Source organism: Hippocampus comes, unplaced genomic scaffold (assembly GCF_001891065.2).
Source record: "Hippocampus comes isolate QL1 unplaced genomic scaffold, H_comes_QL1_v1.1 scaffold92, whole genome shotgun sequence".
Taxonomy (NCBI): Eukaryota; Metazoa; Chordata; class Actinopteri; order Syngnathiformes; family Syngnathidae; genus Hippocampus; species Hippocampus comes.
The window spans coordinates 1,304,360-1,325,621 of NW_017805379.1; the positions used below are offsets into that span (position 1 = coordinate 1,304,360).

Here is a 21,262-nt window from a genome sequence, read left to right on the forward strand (position 1 = left end):
TACACACACACACACACACACACACACACACCATTTCCAATATATTATTAAAAAGACAATATATTAATTAAAAGTAAAGTACTTTTAAATTAAATTAAATTAATGGCATTTTTTTCAATGTCTTCATAAAATATATATTTTGAATAGAATACACAATAACATGAAAAAAAAATCAAAAAAATGAAAAATATTCAATGGCCAAAAAGTCCCAATGAAACTCTGAGGTTATACAACTTTATACAACAAGGACTACAGTGCAAAAAAATGTTGTTAAAACAACAGTTCTTCATGGTTATGCTGCGTTTTTTTTAAACAAACCGTAATTTTAGGTTGCATGTAAAATAGTGACATTCTGCTCAATTCCTCCTCTTTGCAATGCTCACAAGAGCGTTGCTTTTAATAGTAAAAATGCAGTTATTAATTGACAGATCCATTGAATGACTGTTTTAACTGATACATGTCAAAGATAATGAAGGAATAGAAGTTCTGATATAGTCTTCAGTGTGATAAATCACGAGATTATCATTGTCTGTACACAACTTTCTAAAAAGTTAGGGTACATAAAGGAAAAAAAACAATCGTCAAATATTTTTAGCATGTTAGAAGGGGTATAATGGGCCAAGTGAACAGTCGCGCTCTATTAAATAATACTTAATATTTACTAATAGTACCAATATTGTGAACAAATGACATTTAATAGTGTGCAAAATATCATAGTCAACAAAAGTGACCTTTTAAGAAAATGATAAGAATAGCTTATTGCTCATTTAATAATTTACAGTCAGTTTTATGTAGTCTCATGCTGCAAACAGGCACTTGGACACACACATTGCATGTCTTTACCTTTAGGGTAGGAAAAATTTCTGTAAAAGTACTCTGAGGGCCAGACTAAATTCATTAATATGATGTAACGATCAAAACAAGTGCTTATTTTTTGGTATTGTGAGTACTTGTCATCCTCCAATTATAAGACTTCCTCTGTGGTTTTTGCACAGTGGGACGACTCTTGCGGGGGCCCCATGGACAGGGCATGCATCCACATGCATAAATATGGAAGTGAATAAGCTCAGTACATTTTCAGCTTGAACACTTTGGCGAGAGGCGCTTTCGCACTTGAGTAGATCAGATAAGAGTCTCCGCCAGCATTGAAGAACTCCCAGTCGCTGCAGCCGATGGTCGGGAGCCAATGGACGGGAACGAAGCCCTCGTAGCCCTGCCATCTTGACAGGGGGGACGCAAGAACCGACATTAGTGGAGTTTTACGAATATAACTACGTCAAATACAATTAAAAATCATTTAAAGTAAAATAAATTTTAAAACAAACACATTATATACCGTAATAATATTAATACAGGTAAATACATCATTAAATTAAAAAAGGTTACAAAATATAGGTTATAAATACATCCAGATTATTCAAAAAAAATTCTAAAATATAATAAAAATACAAGACACTACTATTGCAACAACAGTTCTGTGTGGTAAAATGATCATAAAAAAGTGAAAAACAGTACTATAAAACCGTAAAAAGTGAACAGCGACATGGCAAGGGATGACTGTCATATAATCAATCCACAGTATCCACTTTGCCGCAAGGGCTTATTTTATTGTTTCAGTCTCTGCTCGGGGAAAAAAAAATCCGCCAAATGGGTAATGGAGTCTTTGTTTAAATGGATTGTCAGTTAAAAATGCTGTCCCCCAAATCCTCCGCATGTCAAGCGTGCTACTACTAATGCGTCTCACCGGGAAAATGACAAAGCGAGTACCTGTAAAGAACACTGTTGAGAGAGTACGACTCGCCGTTAAAGGAGTTGGCAACGACCAGGAAATATTCCTCCCCGAGAGTGAAGAACTCCCAGTCCACCGCGCTGTCGGAAGAAACCACAAGTTATGCAAATGCTTCTATTATGAACATTTGTGAGGGTTTTTTTTTTTTTTTTTTTTAAATAACACTTCCTCTGAGTTTTTATTGGCCATATATGGGCCATGTGCCACAGGTTGGCCACCACATCATATCCAGTCGTGAAAAGTAATGAAATACAAATACTTTGTGAATGCACTTAAAGGAGGATATTTGTCATATTTGGAAAAGCAGTCAGTAACCTGACAGTGGTACATGAGTGAAATGATCTGTGAAGAAAGTTTTCCCTCTCAGGCCCCATCTTGCACCTCTAATTAGTTTTTCTTTGGAAACCACCACCACCACGCCTCAGCAAGAACAACCCATCCAGAGAGAGAAATCGTAAGTGACAAGGTGTCAATCATTTGCCTTGCACTCGCGTGCGCAAGCAATAGCAGGCCCGCACGGTTTGCACATTCTGACCTGACTTTCCCCCTAACATCTGGATTTTGGCCTGTTTTACTGCCACAGAATGAGCACCATTTCTGCTCGACCGGTTTTAACGCTTTCTTTCGATTGTTAATTGACTGTACGTTCCCCCAAAAAATAAAACTTCAAATTGAAAATATTTTGTGTGATAGTAACACTCAATTGTCACGCTACCAACAGTGCTAACGCTAGCATGATTAGTACGTACGGACCTACATAGCCGCATGCTATTGTGAATGTCTGAGAATCAAATTGGTCAGAGATTCTCGAAGTATGGCTACATTAAATCAGTTTTAACATAGCAAACCCTTCCTTTAAGTCGACTTTTCAGCGATCTAATTGAGTAATTATTTTGGGGGATGATTTTGTACTTTTACTCCAGACGTTTGAAAACATAATTGCACTTTCTGCTCCGTACTTTGTCTCAATAGGCACATTACTTTTTTCAATCTCTCTGGATGAAAACCACGGTTGAAACCTGAAAACAGAGGTAAAGTCTTGACTGAGTTTTTATTCAGTCATTTTTTAAACTTTTGTACATTTCAGAGTCTGTACAGTATTTTTTTTTTTTAGGCACTTTTGATGATACCTGTACGTGACGATGTCCTGGAAGCGGACAAACACCCGCCCGGTCATGTCCAGCTCGTAGATAGTGGAGTTGATGGCATATTCACTGGACCCGTTGTCATGGAGCCGGTGTCCGTTGGCAACCACAAGGAAGACCCGTGTGCCTATCTGGAACATCTCCCAGTCAGTGGCACAAAACGTCTGTGTTAAATATTAGAGAGGAAAAAAAGTGTAAAGACATGTATGGGCAAATGTGTAATTATGACTGAAAGTAAGCTGACTCAACCGGATCCTCGTCGATACGCCGCTGGAAGAGTAGAAAGAAAAAGACGCTGAATGGCCCGGTTATTGAAAAGGTATTATTTTCAATCATGTTGGGACAACTTGTAAATTAGGTTGGCGATTAGCGGTTGTGTTGGCTGACACGCGAAGGAAGCAAACACCCATGTCATAATAAATAAATAAATAAATAAATAAATAAATAAATAAATAAATAAGCCCCTGAAACTTTTTGAACTGAATTCTGTGCAACAGAACCTCCAAAGTGGCAGCTCAGTGAATAAAATGGTGGTAAGCCTTAAAACTGTGACACTCTACCTGCCATAAGTGTTTGTATTTTTATGGTATTGTATTTTTACTCTGTGTTCCCGCCGCCTTGGTGCAGGTACCTGCAGAAACATGCACCCGATGGTCGTTGAACGGTCATGGGGGAAATCTCAAAACAGTAATATGGCCCCAAGTCATGTATATGTGTATTTTTGAAGGACGGTGTTTCGGGCTGGGGGTGTGAAACAGTCCAGAGAACTGCATGTTCCCACCACAAATGTACAGGTTCCCGCAGAAACATTCACCTGCTGCTGTTTGAAGCGTATGGGGCAATCTTGAAACAGGGAAAGAGTAAAACAACATAAGGACGGTTACACATAAACACAAGAAAGAAAAGTCATCAGGAGGTCAGAGGGTGCCTTGATCCACACCTGCAAAAACAAGTTGGAAAAATCCAGTTTCCATTTTTTTTAAAACATTAATGCATTTGGTAAAAATGTGTGAAAAAAAATTTGAAAGAGACAATTGATATTAGAATATTCTTGGCCCCCCCAAAAATACTTCACGTTTAGTTGTAGTAAAGGGACAGAGCATTAGCTAAACCGCCATCGTGGCTAGCATGCTAGGAGACAAAAGCATGCTGCCAGATATAGCCCAACAGGTCTATTTCTATTTTAAACTTCAGAAGTAAAAAATACTTCACGTTTAGTTGTCGTAAAGGGACAGCGCGTTAGCCAAACCGCCATCGTGGCTAGCATGCTAGGAGACAAAAGCCCACCATCCATTCCAGCATTTCAGCGCCATCATCTGAGCAACAGAAAAGTCAAATAATTAGCCAGTCACTGAATGATCACAACTTTTTTTGCCACCCAGAAGTATGTGTGACATCGCCGTGAAAAGGTGTATAGAAAGATAATAAAACAACCACCTAAACACTTGTGGAAGTGTAAGGAGTATATGTCAGAGTGTTCTGGGTGAGTTCAAGTGATTAATTAAACAACCCTGGGGGTGCTTTTTGGCTATTCTTCACATCCAGCTGTGGAATTCCCCTAAATCACACGCGTCTCCTTATGGAGCCATCAATGTGTCAACACACGTTTCACTGTAAGTGCGGTTACAGCGCAAGTATGACACTCGCTATCGGCTACAGACCGCATGCTCTATTTTTGATAGCGAGGACACGCCTGACGCTTTTCTCCCGGTCCTTGTCATTACCTTGTTTTCATCTCGCCGCGATTGTGCATCCGAGTGCAACGGACGGGGCTGTTTTACTGCGTTTCAACCCGCCATCACATAAATCTCAGCAGACAAAATTATGAGTCTGGCGCACAGCGCTGGGTTATGATATAGCCTTGAAATAAAATCTCCACAACAACACAATTTCGGATTTCACTCATCCCCGCCCCGACTTCGCTCAAAAAATTAATAAATAAAGTTTTACACTGGCCTTGAGCAGATGAATTAGATCTCCATTACATAACAATATGTGTACCTTAATGGTTTGGAGGATTTGAAAGTTCCCGTCCACCCAAACGTAGATCACAGAGTCTACTGACGTGGTTACTCCGTCAAAGGCGTTTGCCACCACCAGAAAATGGTAAGGTCCCACTTTGAAGAACTCCCAGTCGTAAGCCCCAGACGTTCTCAACCTCTGGTGAACTTCAAAGGACTTAGTTGGCCGGTTCCATTTGTACACTATGCTGTCTATGGTGTGGTTGTTATTACCTACCGGAGAGAGAGAGAGAGAGAGAGAGAGAGAGAGAGAGACACACAAAATGATTAGCTAGTTTCATAAAATGATTAGTTGATTTCAGCTCCAACCCCTTAAATTGAAATAAAAAAAATGGAGATAGAAATCAAATGTTATTGTCATTGTCACAACTACAGAGCAACAAAATTCATTTGACATGTTCAACCTTCCCAAGAAAGGAAAAAAAAAAGAAAATGAAACAAACAGGGAGACAGAATAGGAGGGCATATGGGTCACCAGGCAACACCGCGATTTTCTAAGATGAAAGGGAAAAATAAAAAGGAAGAAGGACAGAGGGGGAAAAAAAGCAAGTCCCAAACTATGCTCCCGTGGGGGAGGGGCACAGTGTGGGGTCTGGAAAAAAAAAAAAATTCGACAGGGGGAGAAGTTACAGACCAGAAACGCTGACTGGGTGTCTTGGTCATGACAACTGTCTAAAGTCTTGGGCTTGATTTGGTCTCAAGCATTGAAAGGTGTCTTGAGTTCAACAAGCTAGGATTTTAGTTTTGGTCTTGACTCAATCGCAACCGGTATGTTTTTATTTTTAATCGTTGTCTTACCTATCCTGTGATTGGCGACTACGAGATAGGTGTGTCGATGAATTTTGAAGGCCTCCCAGTCGCGTGCGCAGTGTGTCTCCAAGTTCTGAAACTCCACAAACTGTTTGCTTTTCCGGCTCCACTTGTAAATGACAGAGACATCGACTTCCTTTCCCACACCGGTGCCTATATTAGAGTTGGACACCACCAGGAATGTCTACGACAAAATAACAAGAATTTAGCAGCACTTTGTACAAAAAGTGCGATAAATAGTCAAAATATACATACAGGGATGTGGAGCTAATTCTCAGTATTTATTAATCTGCAGTGTCATATGTTCCCTTTCGTGGCAATTTTTACCTTCTTGCCCAAATTGAAATGCCTCAATGCCAGTGCTCCGTGGGTGCTAATATTCTGGTACAGCTGGAAGCCGTTCTGTTGGCTCCACCTATACACTGCGGAGCCAGACGTCGTGGAGCGGTGGGCCATGGCAGCCATCAGACCCAGGCCCTGTAACTGGAAGACCTGAAGATGACACCAAACAATTCACTGTCACGGTCTTCACTTGGTTTCACCTTGTCAAAATTGACATTGGTCTCAACTCCTCTAAGTCTTAGTCTTGACTTACACTCAACCCTAAAGATTCTTAGTCTTGACTTGGACTCAAGTCTTAAAGGTCCTTATTTGGTCTCGACTTCCTAAATTTTGGGTCTTGACTTAATCTCTAGAAATGTGGTTTTGACCGCAACGTGAAATGACCCGACTGACCTGTCGAACTTAAAAAAAAAAGGGTTTTACCTCGATGTCGTGTGTCTCTGAGCTGGTGCTGAGAACCTGCTGCTCCTCAACGTAGTCCAGTCGTTTGCGATCTGAACCGATGAAGACATTTGTTCATTTCCAAACTGAGACATTCGAGCGAGGACGATGTCGGCACCTCACCCTCCAGCACAGGGATCCACGAGGTACCATCGCAAAGGTAGAGAGCTTTCCTGAGCGGATTGAACCACAGCTGGCCCCGGAGTGGTTCCGCGCACGTCCGCTGTAAGCCCACCGACACCCTCGCCTCGGTTTCCACAACATCTGTACCGTAAGGGGCGAGGTGACGCGCGGCATTCTTCCCGTTGGCAGGCACATCTGACAGCAGCAACGGCGGAACTGATAGAGCTGCGAGTTGAGCTCGGGTGGACGGGCATATCTGGCGGGTGGCATCTGAACCCGGCACCAGAACCAACTGTCGCATCAGGCCCTGTAAAAAGACCAGCGGATCACACTCGGCAATCTGCAGATACGTCGGAAAACTTAAGCCTGAACACTAATCTTAAACCGAAACAGAATGGAAAAAAAAAGTTGGCAACATTCACCCGAAATCCTGAGCTGACCCGAACTGAACTGTACAACTAATGACATGTAAGCATCAAGAGGGGAAAGTATGAGCCTCACCGTAAACAATCCTTTCCATCTGCCCCGGCTACCGACGTGGAATCTGGACACGTGAAAGCTGAGGTCTGATGGGAAAGGCCCGGAGGGAAGGCTGTTTGCCAGAAAAGGGAGGACATTTTCATGAAGTATTTTCCCCAAGTGAATTGACATCAACAACACAGTCAAAGCAAATGTTTGATCTGCATGGCGACTTATATTCCCGTCTTAATTGGAGTTTGCACTCAAGAGCCATCTATCAAATGATGTCAGACTGCTGCGATTGCATGGCTGCAGGCTTGAAGCATATTTGCAGCGCCGCTGTTGAATTGTGCCGAGTGATGTATTGTCCCCGCGGGGCGCATTCATGGGGGATGGAACGGAACTTAGGTGGCGGGGTGGTCGAAATCGAGGATTCAGACAACTTTATTGGTGCCGGCGTGGGCAATTTTTCTTCACCTCGCAGGTCCAAGTTGACATGCATGCTCAATAAGCACTTAATAGGACAAGGTCGTGGAGGATATGGTCACATGGGTCCAAGTTGAAATAAATAAAATACTGCGACAGCGTTGAGCTGGCTCACGGAAGTACAAATAACAGACTTGGTTGATCTCTTTTGTCCTCATCAGGGGCACATAGTAAAGCCCGCCAAAGGGCATTCAAGGTCGATTATATGGCAACGAGATGAACTTTTTGGCTATTTATTTATTTATTTATTTTTTTAACAGCCTCCTGTTTCTCCCAAGATGAACTCAGGCCGCTCTCCTTGACTGTGATCATCTTGGAGTACACACTGACAATGCAGCCTCGGCACTTTTTGTCTTTCACTGTCAAACCATTTAAGCAGCAGATAAAAAGAAGTGTTGAAATGGCTTTCAATGAAAGACTGTTTACCAAAAAAAAAAAAAAAAAAAAAATACAGCTAAAATAATATCACTGATGGAAAAGTATTTTCGAATGACCTCACTTTCAACAAGCTCAACTTCCTCACTGGTAACAATGAACAATACTTGCTTTTGGGGTTTTTTTTACTAACAGGTATGCGTAAAATCAAGCTACTGAGAACTACGAGTGGGTTGCTTCATTTTTATTTTTTGGTCATTTTTAAGTTTAGTGCAGGAATGAACATCTGTCAAATGAATACTGCTCCAAATCAAGGTTCAGATCCAATCTTGACATATATGGAGCGGTCCATTCTTGCGTTTTGGACGTTGCCTGATTCAGCCAAAATAAAAGGAAGTGAGGTTCCAACATTGACAGAAGACTCAGAAAGTCAGTAAGGGTGCCAGTGAATCAACATGTTGGTATAAGTGAATGTTATTTCTCATCTTCCATGAAATATTGGGAGATATGATGGATGTTTGGACGTGGCACGATTGCTCTACTGCACTAAACATTTTTATATTATTAAACTGAAAATGATGACAGTCCCTCATTTATGAATTAAAGTGGTACTATATGTCATCAAAATCATTAATTTGGCAAGTTAGCAAAATATGGGGAAAACCAACATTTCTGTTTAAAAAAAAAATAAAATCTGATAAAGTGGTCTTTGTCTAGGTCTTGGGAAAAAAAAAAGCTTACGTTTCCCGCGGCGAGCCACAATCCACTGTCAGCCTGCCGCGACGGCCTTCGACGGACAGAACCAGGGTGTGCCAGTGGTCGTCTGCGAGGTGGGCGCCCCGGAACACCCACTGCTCAGTAACGCCTCGCTGTCCCCTGAAGAGCACGTGCAGCCGCTTCCCGGAGAGTCTCAGTCCCAGGAGCAGACGGCGGTGTTCTGCGTTATTCCTCGCTCTTCTTCCGCTGATATCTAATTGCAGATTATTTCCCTTTTCCCTCACTTCTTCATCTACCTTCTCCTTCAGGGCTCCCGGCTCTGCTCTTTTTGGCTCCAGTATGGTGAAGATGTACTCACTTTTCTGGAAGGCGGAAAAAAAATGTATGCCACCAAAGTCCAACACAATCTATCCACAGATGCTAATTGTTTTTTTTGTTTGTTTGTTTGTTTTTTACAGGTGCCTTTATTAATATTGAATTTGTGCATAGCAATTTGTGAATTTGTGGGGGTTTGCTGTATGCCATATTTTTTGCTAACTTAAAGTGTCCTAGGTAGTCTAGTAATTTTGGAAAACTACTTTTTATTTCTGTACTTGGCTTGTAAATGTCCTACATTCTTCAGTTTTTTTTTTTTTAATGTACTGAATTCTTTGGATTTTAAATGCTGTTTTGTAACAATGTGAAGCACATTGAGTTACCTTGTGTATGAAATGCGCTCTATAAACAAAAGCGTAGTGAATCCTCACTATTCACTGGGGGTCGTAACCAGGCCCCCCCATGAGTAGCAAATTGATTTCTAAAGGGTTCTACGTTACTGTATTTAACTTCAGATCCCACTGGATGGCAACAAAGGACTAATTTTGTGTCAACTCCTTAATTCACTCCAACGGTTACTTGGAAACAGGACACTACCGGATGGCGCCAAAGCAATACTCTTACTGTATGATGGCATCTTGTGTGGAATACTAACATCTCGAGTGACGGCAGTGGCGGTTCAAAATTATCGTGTATTTTCATGGGGGCGTGCGGGTTGCTCACCTTATGTGCGATGCGAGCCACTTTCAGCGTGACCACGACAGAGAAGTCTTTCGGGAAATGGTCACAGTTGGAGAGCAGGCTAACGGGAGCGTGAGGCCCGGAGAAATGGATGCCACGTACACCTCCGGATGACCTCACGTGCACCCCTGCCATAAGTCCGTAGGCGTCCTTCTCGAGGACAGTTGATAGAAGATCCACCGGAGCCAAATCTGCAGGCCGTTGACTAACATTAGTGACTATGCCATCGTAGAGGAAACTGATGTCGTGGGGATTAATTATTTCTATCTTTACAGGGGCTGTTATAAAAAAACAACACTTTGAAGACCTTCCCAGACTCAAAACCAAGTGTTCATCCAGGCCACAGTTTTTTGAAAATTAAAGGGGAAGTGAAGTCCAAAATTTTCTGGACCAGATGTGTTCTATGCGGCCCCATGAGTCTCAACATGGCATTTTGATAAAAATTGCATCTGTGGAATATGATACCTGAGCAACTGTGATGTCATTTTCAGTCAACAAGTGGTAAAATGGCCGCCCGCTGAGAGGGATAAAACAGGTGGGTTTGTCTGCTTAATTCAGATTCCACAAACAGAATATTCATCAGAATACTGTCTTTAGACTAGTGGGGCTGCGTACGACGCATTATTGTCAACAAAATTTGGGGGTTGACTTCCACTTGAAAATAAATAAATAAATGGGTTTTATTTCACATTAAATTCAGTATGAATTTCTATCATGAGTACAGCAACAAAAAGTCAAGAACTCATCTCTGAAAAGACACATGACATGTGTCTTTTTGGTATCTTATGTGCTCATCTTGGTCACCATTTTTTTTGGGGGGGGGGGGTTTAGCCATAGAAGCAATTTTCGGTTTGCAAGATGAATTTTGGTAGACATTTATATCCTGAATGGACCAACAACAAAAGTCTTAAACCCAAGCCTGACAAGAAATAGTCTGTCATTTTGGTCTGCAGTCGTCATTTTGAGCTCATTTTAGCCATTTTCAGGGCTGCTTCAAAAGACGGACTTCTTCTAGGGACAAAAAAAAAAAAAGTCTGATTTTGCATTTGAACTTTTAATGTATTTTCATTTCACAGGGACTTTCAAGCATTGTGTTACACTAACTTTGGAGGTTCTGTTGTAATTGTGCTGCTCTTTTTGACAACATAATGTCAGTCAAAGAGCATCTTTGATTTGAGGGAGGAGGAGAGCAGCGGTTGGCACTCACTTCAAAAAGGGCTTCTCAAACCTGAATGGGAACTCCCGCTATTAACTAATTAAAAAAAAAAAAGAAAAAAAAAGGCATTGTAGCATGCCGGAATTTGTGCCATATAGGGAATAGCCCTGGGTGGTGGGAGGGGTGTCTTTTAGTGTTTTCCAGCAAACGGGAATTGCTCGCAAAATGGATGAGACATCCTAGGAGCATGTGGAATCCCAACCTGGTTCCACGTCTGTACTTGTTTAGAGGCGGGGAGGGATGAAAATGAAATTAAAAGCACAAAATTGGCATCCCTTGCTTGGCAAACCATTTGCTCCCCGTAGTGTGGATATGCTATCCAGAGGAATTTGTGGCTTGAGGGGGTTTCCCGGGAATTCATACGTGGACAATCGTTATTAACAGTGAGTGATGGGGGGGAAAGAAAACGTTACCTGGACATTGTCCTCCGAGGTCAGCCGTCATGAGAGCGACCCTGAGGCTGAGCAGAAGGAGCTGGGAGAGTAGCAGCGATGACATCATCACCGGAAGCCTCTTTGGTTCATTCAGTCTCCCTGACAAAGTGTCTCCATGCGGGATGCTCCCTTGGCAAAAGCATCTTTCACATCTTCCCAAAACACGAAATTCTTGAAAGAGAAAACAAAAAGTCCAAAGTTGAGAGAGGAACGAGACGGGACGTTCCAGATGATCTGTAAGTGTGTGTGCGTGTGTCTGGAGAGGAATCCACTGAAGTGTGCAGAAAAGCCGTGCACCTGCACGGCCCACTTTTAAGAGGCCCCCGCCATGCAAATGAGCTTGGCTTGTCACTCACAGTTTTTTTTTTTTTTTTACTGCCTCATTCAGATACATTCGCAAAAACACGCATACGTGTTTACCAGGCTTTCAGGGGACTGTCGTTCTTAAGGCAGACATGGGTTTATGGATATTTTATGAAGGGGGGAAAAATGAATAAAATGTTTACTTTCTAGAAGAAATTGCAAAGAGGGAAATATTTTTTCTCAATTTAACTAAATGGAAATGCCATTCATCAGTTCCAGCCTCCCCACCACCCCCACAAAAAAGTAAGGTCTGGCTAAAAAAAATCCAGACAACTTTCACCACTCAAACATGTTTTATGTATTTCGAAACAAACAACGTAAATTACTTTACTGCGACTTTAAATTTGATAAAGTACAAAGATGTAGATATTGAGTCAATTATAATGTGGTGCCTGTTAAAAATAGTCAAGTCAGCTTTGATTGTCAAATATGCTCTATGTGTAACAAACAGATTTTTTTACAGTTCAAGAATTAAGTGTATTGTGTAGTACTTAAAAGCTGCACAGAATACAAATGTGATCCACAGTTGAATTTACTGTAGTTATTGAAAAAAAAATGTCCAGAAAAAGTAGTGTACGTGAAATAAAATAAAAATACTGGATTGAAATTGAAGTTTAAGCATGCTATACGGATAGCTACTAGCTTCATTGTAATATACCTGACTAGAGAGTAGTTTTTGTTTATATTTTCAGAAAACAAAAAGTAAATCAGTGATTCTCTCGCATCCTTCATGCACTGAAGAGAGCCGGCATGCCACCCCGAGTAAATACTGTACATCCTGTACAGGATGTATTTAAAATACTGCAGTCTTTATAAGAGTACGTGTGTAATAGTCCATAATGTACTGACTGTAAAGACTACCACTTCTTTGAAGAATCTTTCAAATAATATATTCTTTTCTAATTGTTTTTATTTCATCATTTTAAATGAACATTACCAAATCATATTTTGAAAACGTCAACACGGCACAAAAACAACACAAAAGCGTATTTACGATGTAAATGGACAATTTCCCTCACATATGAAGTACGGTATGTACTGTCTTTGCTCATGTTGGTTTAAAAGAAAAAGTTTCTTCCGCAGATTGATGTCGGAGGTTTTTGTTTTTCCTGACAGTTTCCAACCACATTACTGGGGCACGGGCGCCACCTTCTGGACCGGGGAAGAAAATATCACTCGACTCCAATTTACTTCCAACTAAATTGCTTCTTTATTTCAAATTTAAGCCACAACGAACTGTTGAAATGTGTTGTTTCTGCAAGATTGAGTGACAATCGGATTAAAACACTTTCATTATACAGTCAAGGGAACACAGTACATTTTAAACTAAATCTAAAAGGTTGAATGTGAGCGAGGGAGGACAAATCAAAAAACTTGACTTTTTTTTTTTTTATTCAAATGTTTAGAATGTGGTGTGATGGTGAGTAAATTTATACTATATAGATTCCCCCAATTTACGAAATTCCCCATCTTACATTCCCATGAAAATGTTCTGAAAACTTCCACCCCTCCCACATTTCAGAAATGTTTCCTTTTCATTTTCTTATCACTCGCATCCCTCGGGCACGTTTTCTTGTCCTTCATCAGTTCCTCTCGAGTCATCGGCTCAATGATGGTACCCAGTTGGGTGATCACTTTAGGTTTGGTGAGCTTTTTAACGGCGCGTTCAGTGTTCCAGGTGCGTCCCAGGGGAGAGCGCAGGGTGCTCTCAAACTGAGTGTGACTGGTGAAAGGAAACGGAAGCGTGTTCACCTGGTGAAGGCTGAGCGAGCTGTTCCTTTTCTCGGAGAGGATGACGCCGGGCAGTTTTTCATCTTTCCTGGGTGGAGGCGGGGCCGTTTTCACTCGGAACCTCCTGCGCTTGCTGCGGGAGGGCTTGAGGCCCGCCCCGCCCCACTCCCCCCAGCCGGGCAGCGTCATGTCCACCACGCTGGGCTTGTCCGCGTCCTCCTGATTCTTCTTGTCCTTCATGAATTCAGAGATGACGTCATCTCCGGCGAATGCTTCTTGAATGAGGCCCGTCTGAGTGAGCGTTTCGTCCGAGTCCTCCGCGGCCACGGCGGTCGGAGCGAGCGGGACAAGAATGGGATTTGCATCTTTGGTGAGCGTGTCTTTCAGCGTTATTCCTTTTGGTTGTTTTTTCTGCGCTTGGTCTGAGGACGGCCGCGGCTCAACGGGAGTTTGATCGGGTTGAACTGACTCCACTTGGTTGAGGAGCTCCATGAACTCCAAAGGCTGCATTTGGTCCGTCTGGCCTTCCACCAGCTGAAGAGAAGCGTCTGCAGACTCCTCAACGGGGGCCGCTTTTGCACAGACCTCTGACATTTGCCTGTCCTCTTTTTCAAATGTAAGCGTGTCAGGACCGTGCCGCATTTTCCGACGATTATCGAACTCCCGCAGCAGGGATTCTTCTTCAGTTTCCTCGACGTCACTTTCTTCCTCTTCTACATTTGCCGCAGTTTCGGTCAACTCGGCGGTCAAGTTGAGGTTGTGTGTCTCTCCCTTTGTCTCGGCAGGTTCTTCAGACAGCTTTCCTTTCATCCAGGGATTTGAATCAGTCCCCAGCGGCGCTTCGTTGACAAAATCAGGCAAGTTTTCCGGGGTTTCAGTTTCCTCGTTATCATCATTCAAAGCAATGGAGAGTTTCTGCGTCAAGTCTTTGTTGACCTCCAGCTGCTGCTGCATTGCTTTGCGAGCACTTTCGTCATATTTTGCCATGATGGCCTTGGACTTTGCCCACTTGCCGCTGTTCTGGTGTTTTAACGACATCCTTTCTTGCATCCTCGCCAATTCCATTTTGTTAATCTCCTCTAAAGCAGCCGCCGGGTCATTTTTCACCATCTCTTCAAAACGCTTGAGGAATTCTTTGCGCTTTGCTTTGTTGAGAACTCTGTGGTATTTCTTGCTCTTGATCTTCCGCTCTCGCCGGGCTTTGGCCTCGTAGTAGGTCTGCAGAGCCCTGGCTTTCTGAAGCTCAGCGCGGCGTATCTTCACCTCCAACAGACTCATCGCCTTCATGGAAGCCTCCTCGGCAGGGGTTAAAATGGGGTCATTGGTTGGTTGGTTGTTGGCAGACAGCAGGGAAAATATTTCCTGTTCAAGGGGAGTTTGTGCTTTCCACGCCGTGACAACCCTCTCCATAGGTTTAGGGCCAGATGGCTCCCGATTCAAAGGGAAAATAAGTTGTTCAGCCTTCCGGTTCTGTTGAATCACACTCTGCCACTGCGTGACCTTTGTTGCTACTTTCGTAAAGGCCACATCTCTTTGGATCCTCTCACTTTCCTGCCTGCTAAGGGGGCATTCAATTGTTTTATTATTTTGCTGGAGTTTTTTCAGCTGCTTCTTGGCCTGGGTCGAGACAGACGCTACTTTGTGCATGGACTTCATTAGATCGGTCAAGTTTATTTTGTCGCCCTCACCCTCTGCATTGACCGTAAATTCCGACTTCTGGATGGCCGGCTCCGATCGCTCCCCGAGCTTTTTCTTCCGTCTCCCTCCTCCGAGGGCGCTGATAGCCTCCACCAGCTTTTGTCGTTTGCGTTCATCATCGCTGTCTTGCTCAGAGTCACTAGCCATAGTCTCATCAGCTTTGGTGAAGCCATCTTCGACGAAATCGTAGCTTACGTCTGGGTTGTTGTCTGTGACGCTCGGACTCTTCATGTGACCCTTCGTTTTCCGTTTTTTCGCCGAAACCTTTGCCATTTTACAGCTAACAACACTGTAACTCGGTTGACTCAACAACACACGTGCGACGACGACCAATACTTACTACTTCCGCCGCCCAGTCTTCTTCTTTCAATTACGAGCGGATTGCAAGTAACATACAGGTGCATACCGCCGCCTACTGTACAAGAGTGTGTACATGGGTTTCACCAGGTCAGAATTCCGGTACCTTGTAATTATGCAAACATAAACATGTGTAGCTAACTCACCGATTGGCCGGCTTGCGAACAGGCCGCTTCATAGATATAAAATTAAATAGTTACGACACGCCCCATAGCTGAGCCTTACCTCCGGCGACGCTATTCAAGAAGGGGCAATGACTTCAGCGTATGTAAGTGGACGGCAAGAAAACAGTTTTGTTGTTCTCCACAAGGTTGCCGAAGAACGATGTAAAATTACTACAAGATAATTGAAAGTTACTTTACACGTGTAAAATATATTATATTACATATATCGTATAACAGGCTTTTTTCAGTATTCTGTATTGCTAGCGCACGTTTTGGCGTTGACAAATAAAGTAACGGGTATCGGTTGCGAAATTTGCACATTACGACTTTTAATTTCAACGTCAGTTCATTGCTTTTGATGGGAATGTTGTACTTCCAACATGGCCGCCACGTAGGCACGTCGATATGGCGAGAATCGACAGCGCGCTCGTCAGTGAATAGTCTTCACGTTTATGAAGACTGTAGTCATGGAGATGAATAACCAATAGAGGGAGTCTCGGGTGGTTGAGCACATGCGAGACCCAGCCGTCACGTCTTGCATTAATTTACACGTAGACGTTTTGATGTTGGTTTGTTCGACTCTAATAAATTAATACATTTGATATGGCCCGGTTTGTTACAAACATCAGACCTACAGTTGAGCTCAGGATAAATCCGTTCGAGACAACCGAACTTCTGTTGCCCTTGATAGCTCGATTAGGAAAAAAAAAAAGAAACAGTATACATGTCGCCCACTTTATCTTGAGACAGACTTAAGGGAACACTAACAAATCTGAGTACCAAACTATATTTATTGTATACAGTAGTAAAAGACCACAAATAATGTACAAATCAGTAGAGAAACAAACATGTCAAAAGACCTGGGCCCCTTGCTTTTTCTTTTTTTAATTTTTAGCAAATCCAGCTCAGATGGGGGCTTACTTGTTGTTGCGCGGGATAAAGTGTGCTCTCGTTTTAACGAAGAAGAAACAACAAAATCTGGGCTGGTGACTGAGTATGAGCGAAAGTTTCCATTGTAAATGTACTGAACACACAAGAACACAGGGGGCGGGGGCTCAATGCCATCTATTTCTAATAATAAAGGTACATTTACATTAAAAGGCAGGGGCTTGGTTGCAGCCTTAAAAACGATTTATATCTGTATGGTTTAAAGCTGCGTGTATTTTCATTCCCATTTTACAGTATTTCTAATTCAAGCTGAAGCTTCAATCTGAAGACCGAATGAGATGAGCACTAGCCCCTAGTCCCAACCCGCCCACATCACCTATCGTTGAGTTTGCACTAAATGTTCTTCATCATCGGCCATTTCACATATATGAAAAAAAAAAAACCCTAAAGTGAGGAGGAGTTCACAATAATATAATGACTCTATTCATCCATTTGCTGCTCTTACTGTGTGAATTAATACTTGGCGGTACAGAAGCAATATCGCTCCCCTGGACAGGCAGAAACCAAAGAAGTGACTAAGCGAAAAATAAAATTTTCCTTTGAATGCCTTGTTTGGTCATATTGAAGTTGTGATACATCCATTCTGAACCGTCTGTAGAGTCAGATTTAATAAAAAAAAAAAAAAAAAAATGAAGAAATACATTTAGCAAAAGCAGCTAAAAAGCAAAATATTTTGACCGTGGCAGGATCACACCGCCCTCCCTAAAAACTAGCCGATTCCAAAAATATTCACTGGCGACAAAGTTGTTGAATGGTTGGTCCGAATCTGACGCCCAGAAAGTGTCAGAAAACCCTCAAATACCCCACCGAAAAAGGAATATTACAACGGACGTAGCTTAAGTGAATAACATGAACAATAATAATAATAATAATAATAGCTGAGAGGAGCGATGGAATAGGGTGATGTCAGAGGGCTTGGGTCTGTCAACAGGGTTGGAGGGAGCTTAGCAGCGGCCGCCCGTCTGCTGCTGGAAAACGTCTATGGTGTCTTCGTCTTCCATCTCCAGCTGGAAGAAAACACAAGCAGGCTGGATCAGCTTTGACAGAAACAGTTCCTCAGATACAGTCACCCCCTCCTGATCACACTTGCAGTTCGCCCTTGGCAAACTCACCCAGCGGGAGATTTTTGAGTGTGGAATTGCGGAAACAGAATATGGTATATAGCAAGCATTAAAGAGCAGGGTCTTTATATGAATGCAGAGCCGCTGTTAGCCGCTGAATCTCTTTAGGTTTCTCCCCCTCCCCCCCAAAAAAAATTCTCCTTCCTCAAACGTTTGTCAGAAGCATTTTGACTCGACACCATTAGATGTATGGCTGCATCTGCAACAACTGGTTTCAAAACAAACAGGGAATGGACCGTGATGCTCATGAAAACTTCATATTCTACTCACTCACTGGTGGCATTCCCTCTCAAACGAAACCGCCACACGATCAAACAAATTGGCGCTTAACTTTTGAGCTTCCACTGTAACTGACAGACTGTCCATAAGCGAGAAAGTTTCGGGCTCACTGACCTGCGAAGGCGTATCAGTCTCGTTGATGGGCTGCCCGTCAAACCTAAATCTGATCTGCCTTATCGAGAGTCCCTGTATGAATGAGACAATAACACGCAAGCACAATTGCACTGTAAGCACCATAGAAAAAATACATTAAATAGCTGCATTGAATTGGAGATCTTCAGATCGGAATCAGACCTCTTCAAAATGTGGAATATGGATATGATTCTTTCTTTTTTCCCAAAGTAAAGCAAATCTAAACAAAGAATTATCAAAAATAATTATCCATTTATTTGGTAATCAAGTAGTTGTTGAGGCCAGCCAGTATTTGGTTTTGTGGGTTTAAACCCCACCAAAAGTAATTGAATCTCACCTGTCGTTCGCAGTACGCCTTCATGAGTTTACTGAGGGGTGTGTGCCTTTTGATTTTGAACTGGACCACCGAGCCATCCTGTCCCGCGACCTTGAGGTTGATGTGGTCGTTCTCGGTTTTAACGCCCTCCTGCGCACATCCAAGGTGAGGTGGACATTTTGTTATATTCAAAACATTATTCAGCGAGCAGAGGAAGAGATACAGCAAGGTAATTTGGCATCATCATTTCAATTCCAGTCAACCCTTACGTACTGTTCGCAAAAGACAGCAAATGAAAAAAATACCCAGCGTGATTCTTTCACCCTGAAACTTGATGACTTTTCCAAAAGTGACGCATAATACACTCACAAAAAAAAAAAAAAATCATCATCAATCATCATTCTATATGCACAGACTAAGAATTAGGCGCCCCCGATCTGTGTTTTATGCTGCAGATGACGTTCCCAATCCCATGGATCAGCTAGACAAATTTTTGAGTTGCTCAGTGCTCAATGATCAGTCAATTATTTTTTTGATTGATTTTTTTTTCAATTAATGAATCAGATTTGATCAAACTTCCATCTCTCTATTATTCAAAAAGAGGACACATATATTGTAACTCAGTTTTTGTTTTTCGTCTATAACATCTGCAGTGTTAAGTAGAAGAGGACGGGATGCTATGCTGCACACAGGCTGGCATTGACTGACATATGCCCATTAACACTTTTCCTCACAAATCATCCGATCACGATCGGTGGCTGATCGATCACAACTACGATTGTCAAATTTGACCAATGTCTACGAAAATTTATTTTAGATTTATGTTAAATCCACCCCAAAATATTGCTGTGTTGGTTGTGCGATAGTGGTAATTATTTTCCTAATGTAGCTTGAAACACTTCAGAGAACTGTCTCTGTTCCAACCACATGAGCTCAAGGTCCAGCAGAAGCACGCAGTTATCGGTCTGGGAAAATTCATGGGGGAAATCTTTTAACAATGAAAGACTAAAACAGCTTAAAAATGATCCAACAAAATGAACATAAGCAACGAAACTCATCCATAGGTCGGGGGCTGCCTTGCCACTAGAGGCGCAGGATTTGCATCAACAAAACAAGAATCTGCAACGTAAGCAAATAAAAATACACTTTCACCTTTTTTTCTGAAGCATTGTTTAACAACAAATAATCACGGCTACATTTTAAAAGATGAAGTTCGTCATGGACTACAGGCAATTATTATGAGGATACTAACGGTTGTCTGTGTACAAAAAAAATTAACAGTATGTAAGGGGTGAATTGGTCAAGGTGAAGCAGAAAACGTCACTAGGTGCAAATCTAAAGTAATATTAAACACAATGGAGAAGGCCTAAAACGAGAGCCATGGCGCTAACGTTAGCATCGTAGCTCCGAGGCTAGCAGGTGGAGACGTCAGCCCTTCACAAACGATGCAATTTGGCCCCCAACTAGCCAAGCTAGTAGGCTCGTTTGGTCCCAAGGTGCGACAAAAAGCACCGGTGCCAATAAAAAGCGCAACACTCCGGCTCCGCAGCTTGAAACGTTGTGTTAATTTGGAAGTATGTGCTAGCCGTTAACCTATTGTGACGGCGAGGGTTTGCGGCAGTTGCGCACATCGCGTGGTGCCGTTTCGACGAAGACAAAAAAAAAATCTAAAATAAATACAATAAAAATCCCCAAACGACAACTATTAGCGATTTGCAATTCACAGACGTCGGTAGTGAAACCCTCAGGAACGATGGTGGATCTAAACAGAAATAAGCGCGAACTCTCATTCATTTGCGAAACAAACACTGCGCCAATTGAGAGAAACGTGCAAAAGCCAGGCCATTTTCCCATGGCACAAAAACGCTTCGCCAAGACAGCTTTTTTTTTTCTCCAAATATCGTGAACACTCACCTTTGGTTTTTCCTCTGACGTGGCTCTTGGATTTCGTGATGCGGTTTTACAGGAAGCGAGAGGATTAAAAAAACGCCGGTAGCAGCGTGTTTGTATTTTATTTTGTCTTCCTGCCGCCTTCTGTCCTCGCTTCTCCTCCTCCGGTGACGGGGGCGCGCGTCGCACCGCTCTCGCGAGGAGATGATTGGACGCTCAGCGACACGTGTCCGCTAAGTCGCGGGAGCGCGGAGGCGGGGGCGCGCAGCCACCCTCAAATCCTCGGCCACGAGCACAGGGAAGATTGTTGGGAGAGGAAAAGGCTTCCTGAACCTCCCCTTGAGATGAAATCGAATTGGTTGTAAACTTTTAATGAGCACAAATAGGAATAAACCAAAATTTTATTTATAAATGTTTTATTTTTATTCAACACAAAGATAAACCTGCTTTCATGGAGGATTACAGAAATTTGTGACTATTTCCAGTGAAGGATTTCGAGAATTTCTAATTAAACAGATCTCTAAACAATTAATCGAATGCCAAAACAATGACAGATTCATTTGATGAGAGTAGTTCGTTGCACTGCTACTATACAGTGAGAATTATACAACATAATCTGTCTGACTGACAGTGCCATGCTTGTTTTGCACTTTAGTGTTATACTGCTGCAATTACTGAGAAAATAGAATACTTTCATGAGTGTGCAGTGTTTTTTTTCCCTTCTAAAGATTTAATTGTAAATGTACATGCTGTATGTACATTGGAACTTTTGATTTATCTGAGACCAGTTGGTTAATTCATGTATAACAGACCTGTTCATATTTATTGTAATTCAGAGATTTATTGATT

General features: G+C 42.3%; 3 protein-coding genes across 5 annotated transcripts; all 3 read right to left on the reverse strand.

The window, feature by feature from the left end:
* Positions 1-302: 302 nt before the first annotated feature.
* tspeara (thrombospondin-type laminin G domain and EAR repeats a) lies at positions 303-15,823 on the reverse strand. Of its 3 annotated transcripts, XM_019872353.1 has the most exons (14): positions 15,710-15,823; positions 15,547-15,621; positions 11,394-11,585; positions 9,747-9,955; positions 8,733-9,070; positions 7,173-7,263; positions 6,672-6,978; positions 6,531-6,601; positions 6,093-6,257; positions 5,754-5,949; positions 4,936-5,168; positions 2,920-3,098; positions 1,768-1,869; positions 303-1,220 (listed from the first exon to the last, which is right to left on the reverse strand). In XM_019872353.1, exons 2-14 carry the CDS (start codon positions 15,608-15,610, stop codon positions 1,067-1,069), a joined length of 2,301 nt encoding a protein of 766 aa, XP_019727912.1. In that variant the 5' UTR covers positions 15,611-15,621; positions 15,710-15,823; the 3' UTR covers positions 303-1,066. The 3 variants fall into 3 exon arrangements, with proteins under 3 accessions (XP_019727912.1, XP_019727911.1, XP_019727913.1); XM_019872352.1 differs by lacking the exon at positions 15,710-15,823 and having other exon boundaries at positions 15,547-15,692; XM_019872354.1 differs by lacking the exons at positions 15,547-15,621; positions 15,710-15,823 and having other exon boundaries at positions 11,394-11,743.
* Positions 13,170-15,535, reverse strand: LOC109517291 (U3 small nucleolar RNA-associated protein 14 homolog A). Its single transcript, XM_019872355.1, has one exon. The coding sequence runs from the start codon at positions 15,477-15,479 to the stop codon at positions 13,296-13,298; it is 2,184 nt and encodes a 727-aa protein (XP_019727914.1). The 5' UTR covers positions 15,480-15,535; the 3' UTR covers positions 13,170-13,295.
* Positions 15,824-16,498: 675 nt separating the features above from the next.
* Positions 16,499-20,629, reverse strand: sumo3a (small ubiquitin like modifier 3a; the record flags this gene model as incomplete). Its single annotated transcript, XM_019872357.1, has 4 exons — positions 16,499-17,682; positions 18,190-18,261; positions 18,545-18,673; positions 20,438-20,629. Coding segments are annotated over 4 exons (456 nt in total), but the record flags the coding sequence as incomplete, so codon positions are not given.
* Between the last annotated feature and the right edge of the window lie 633 nt (positions 20,630-21,262).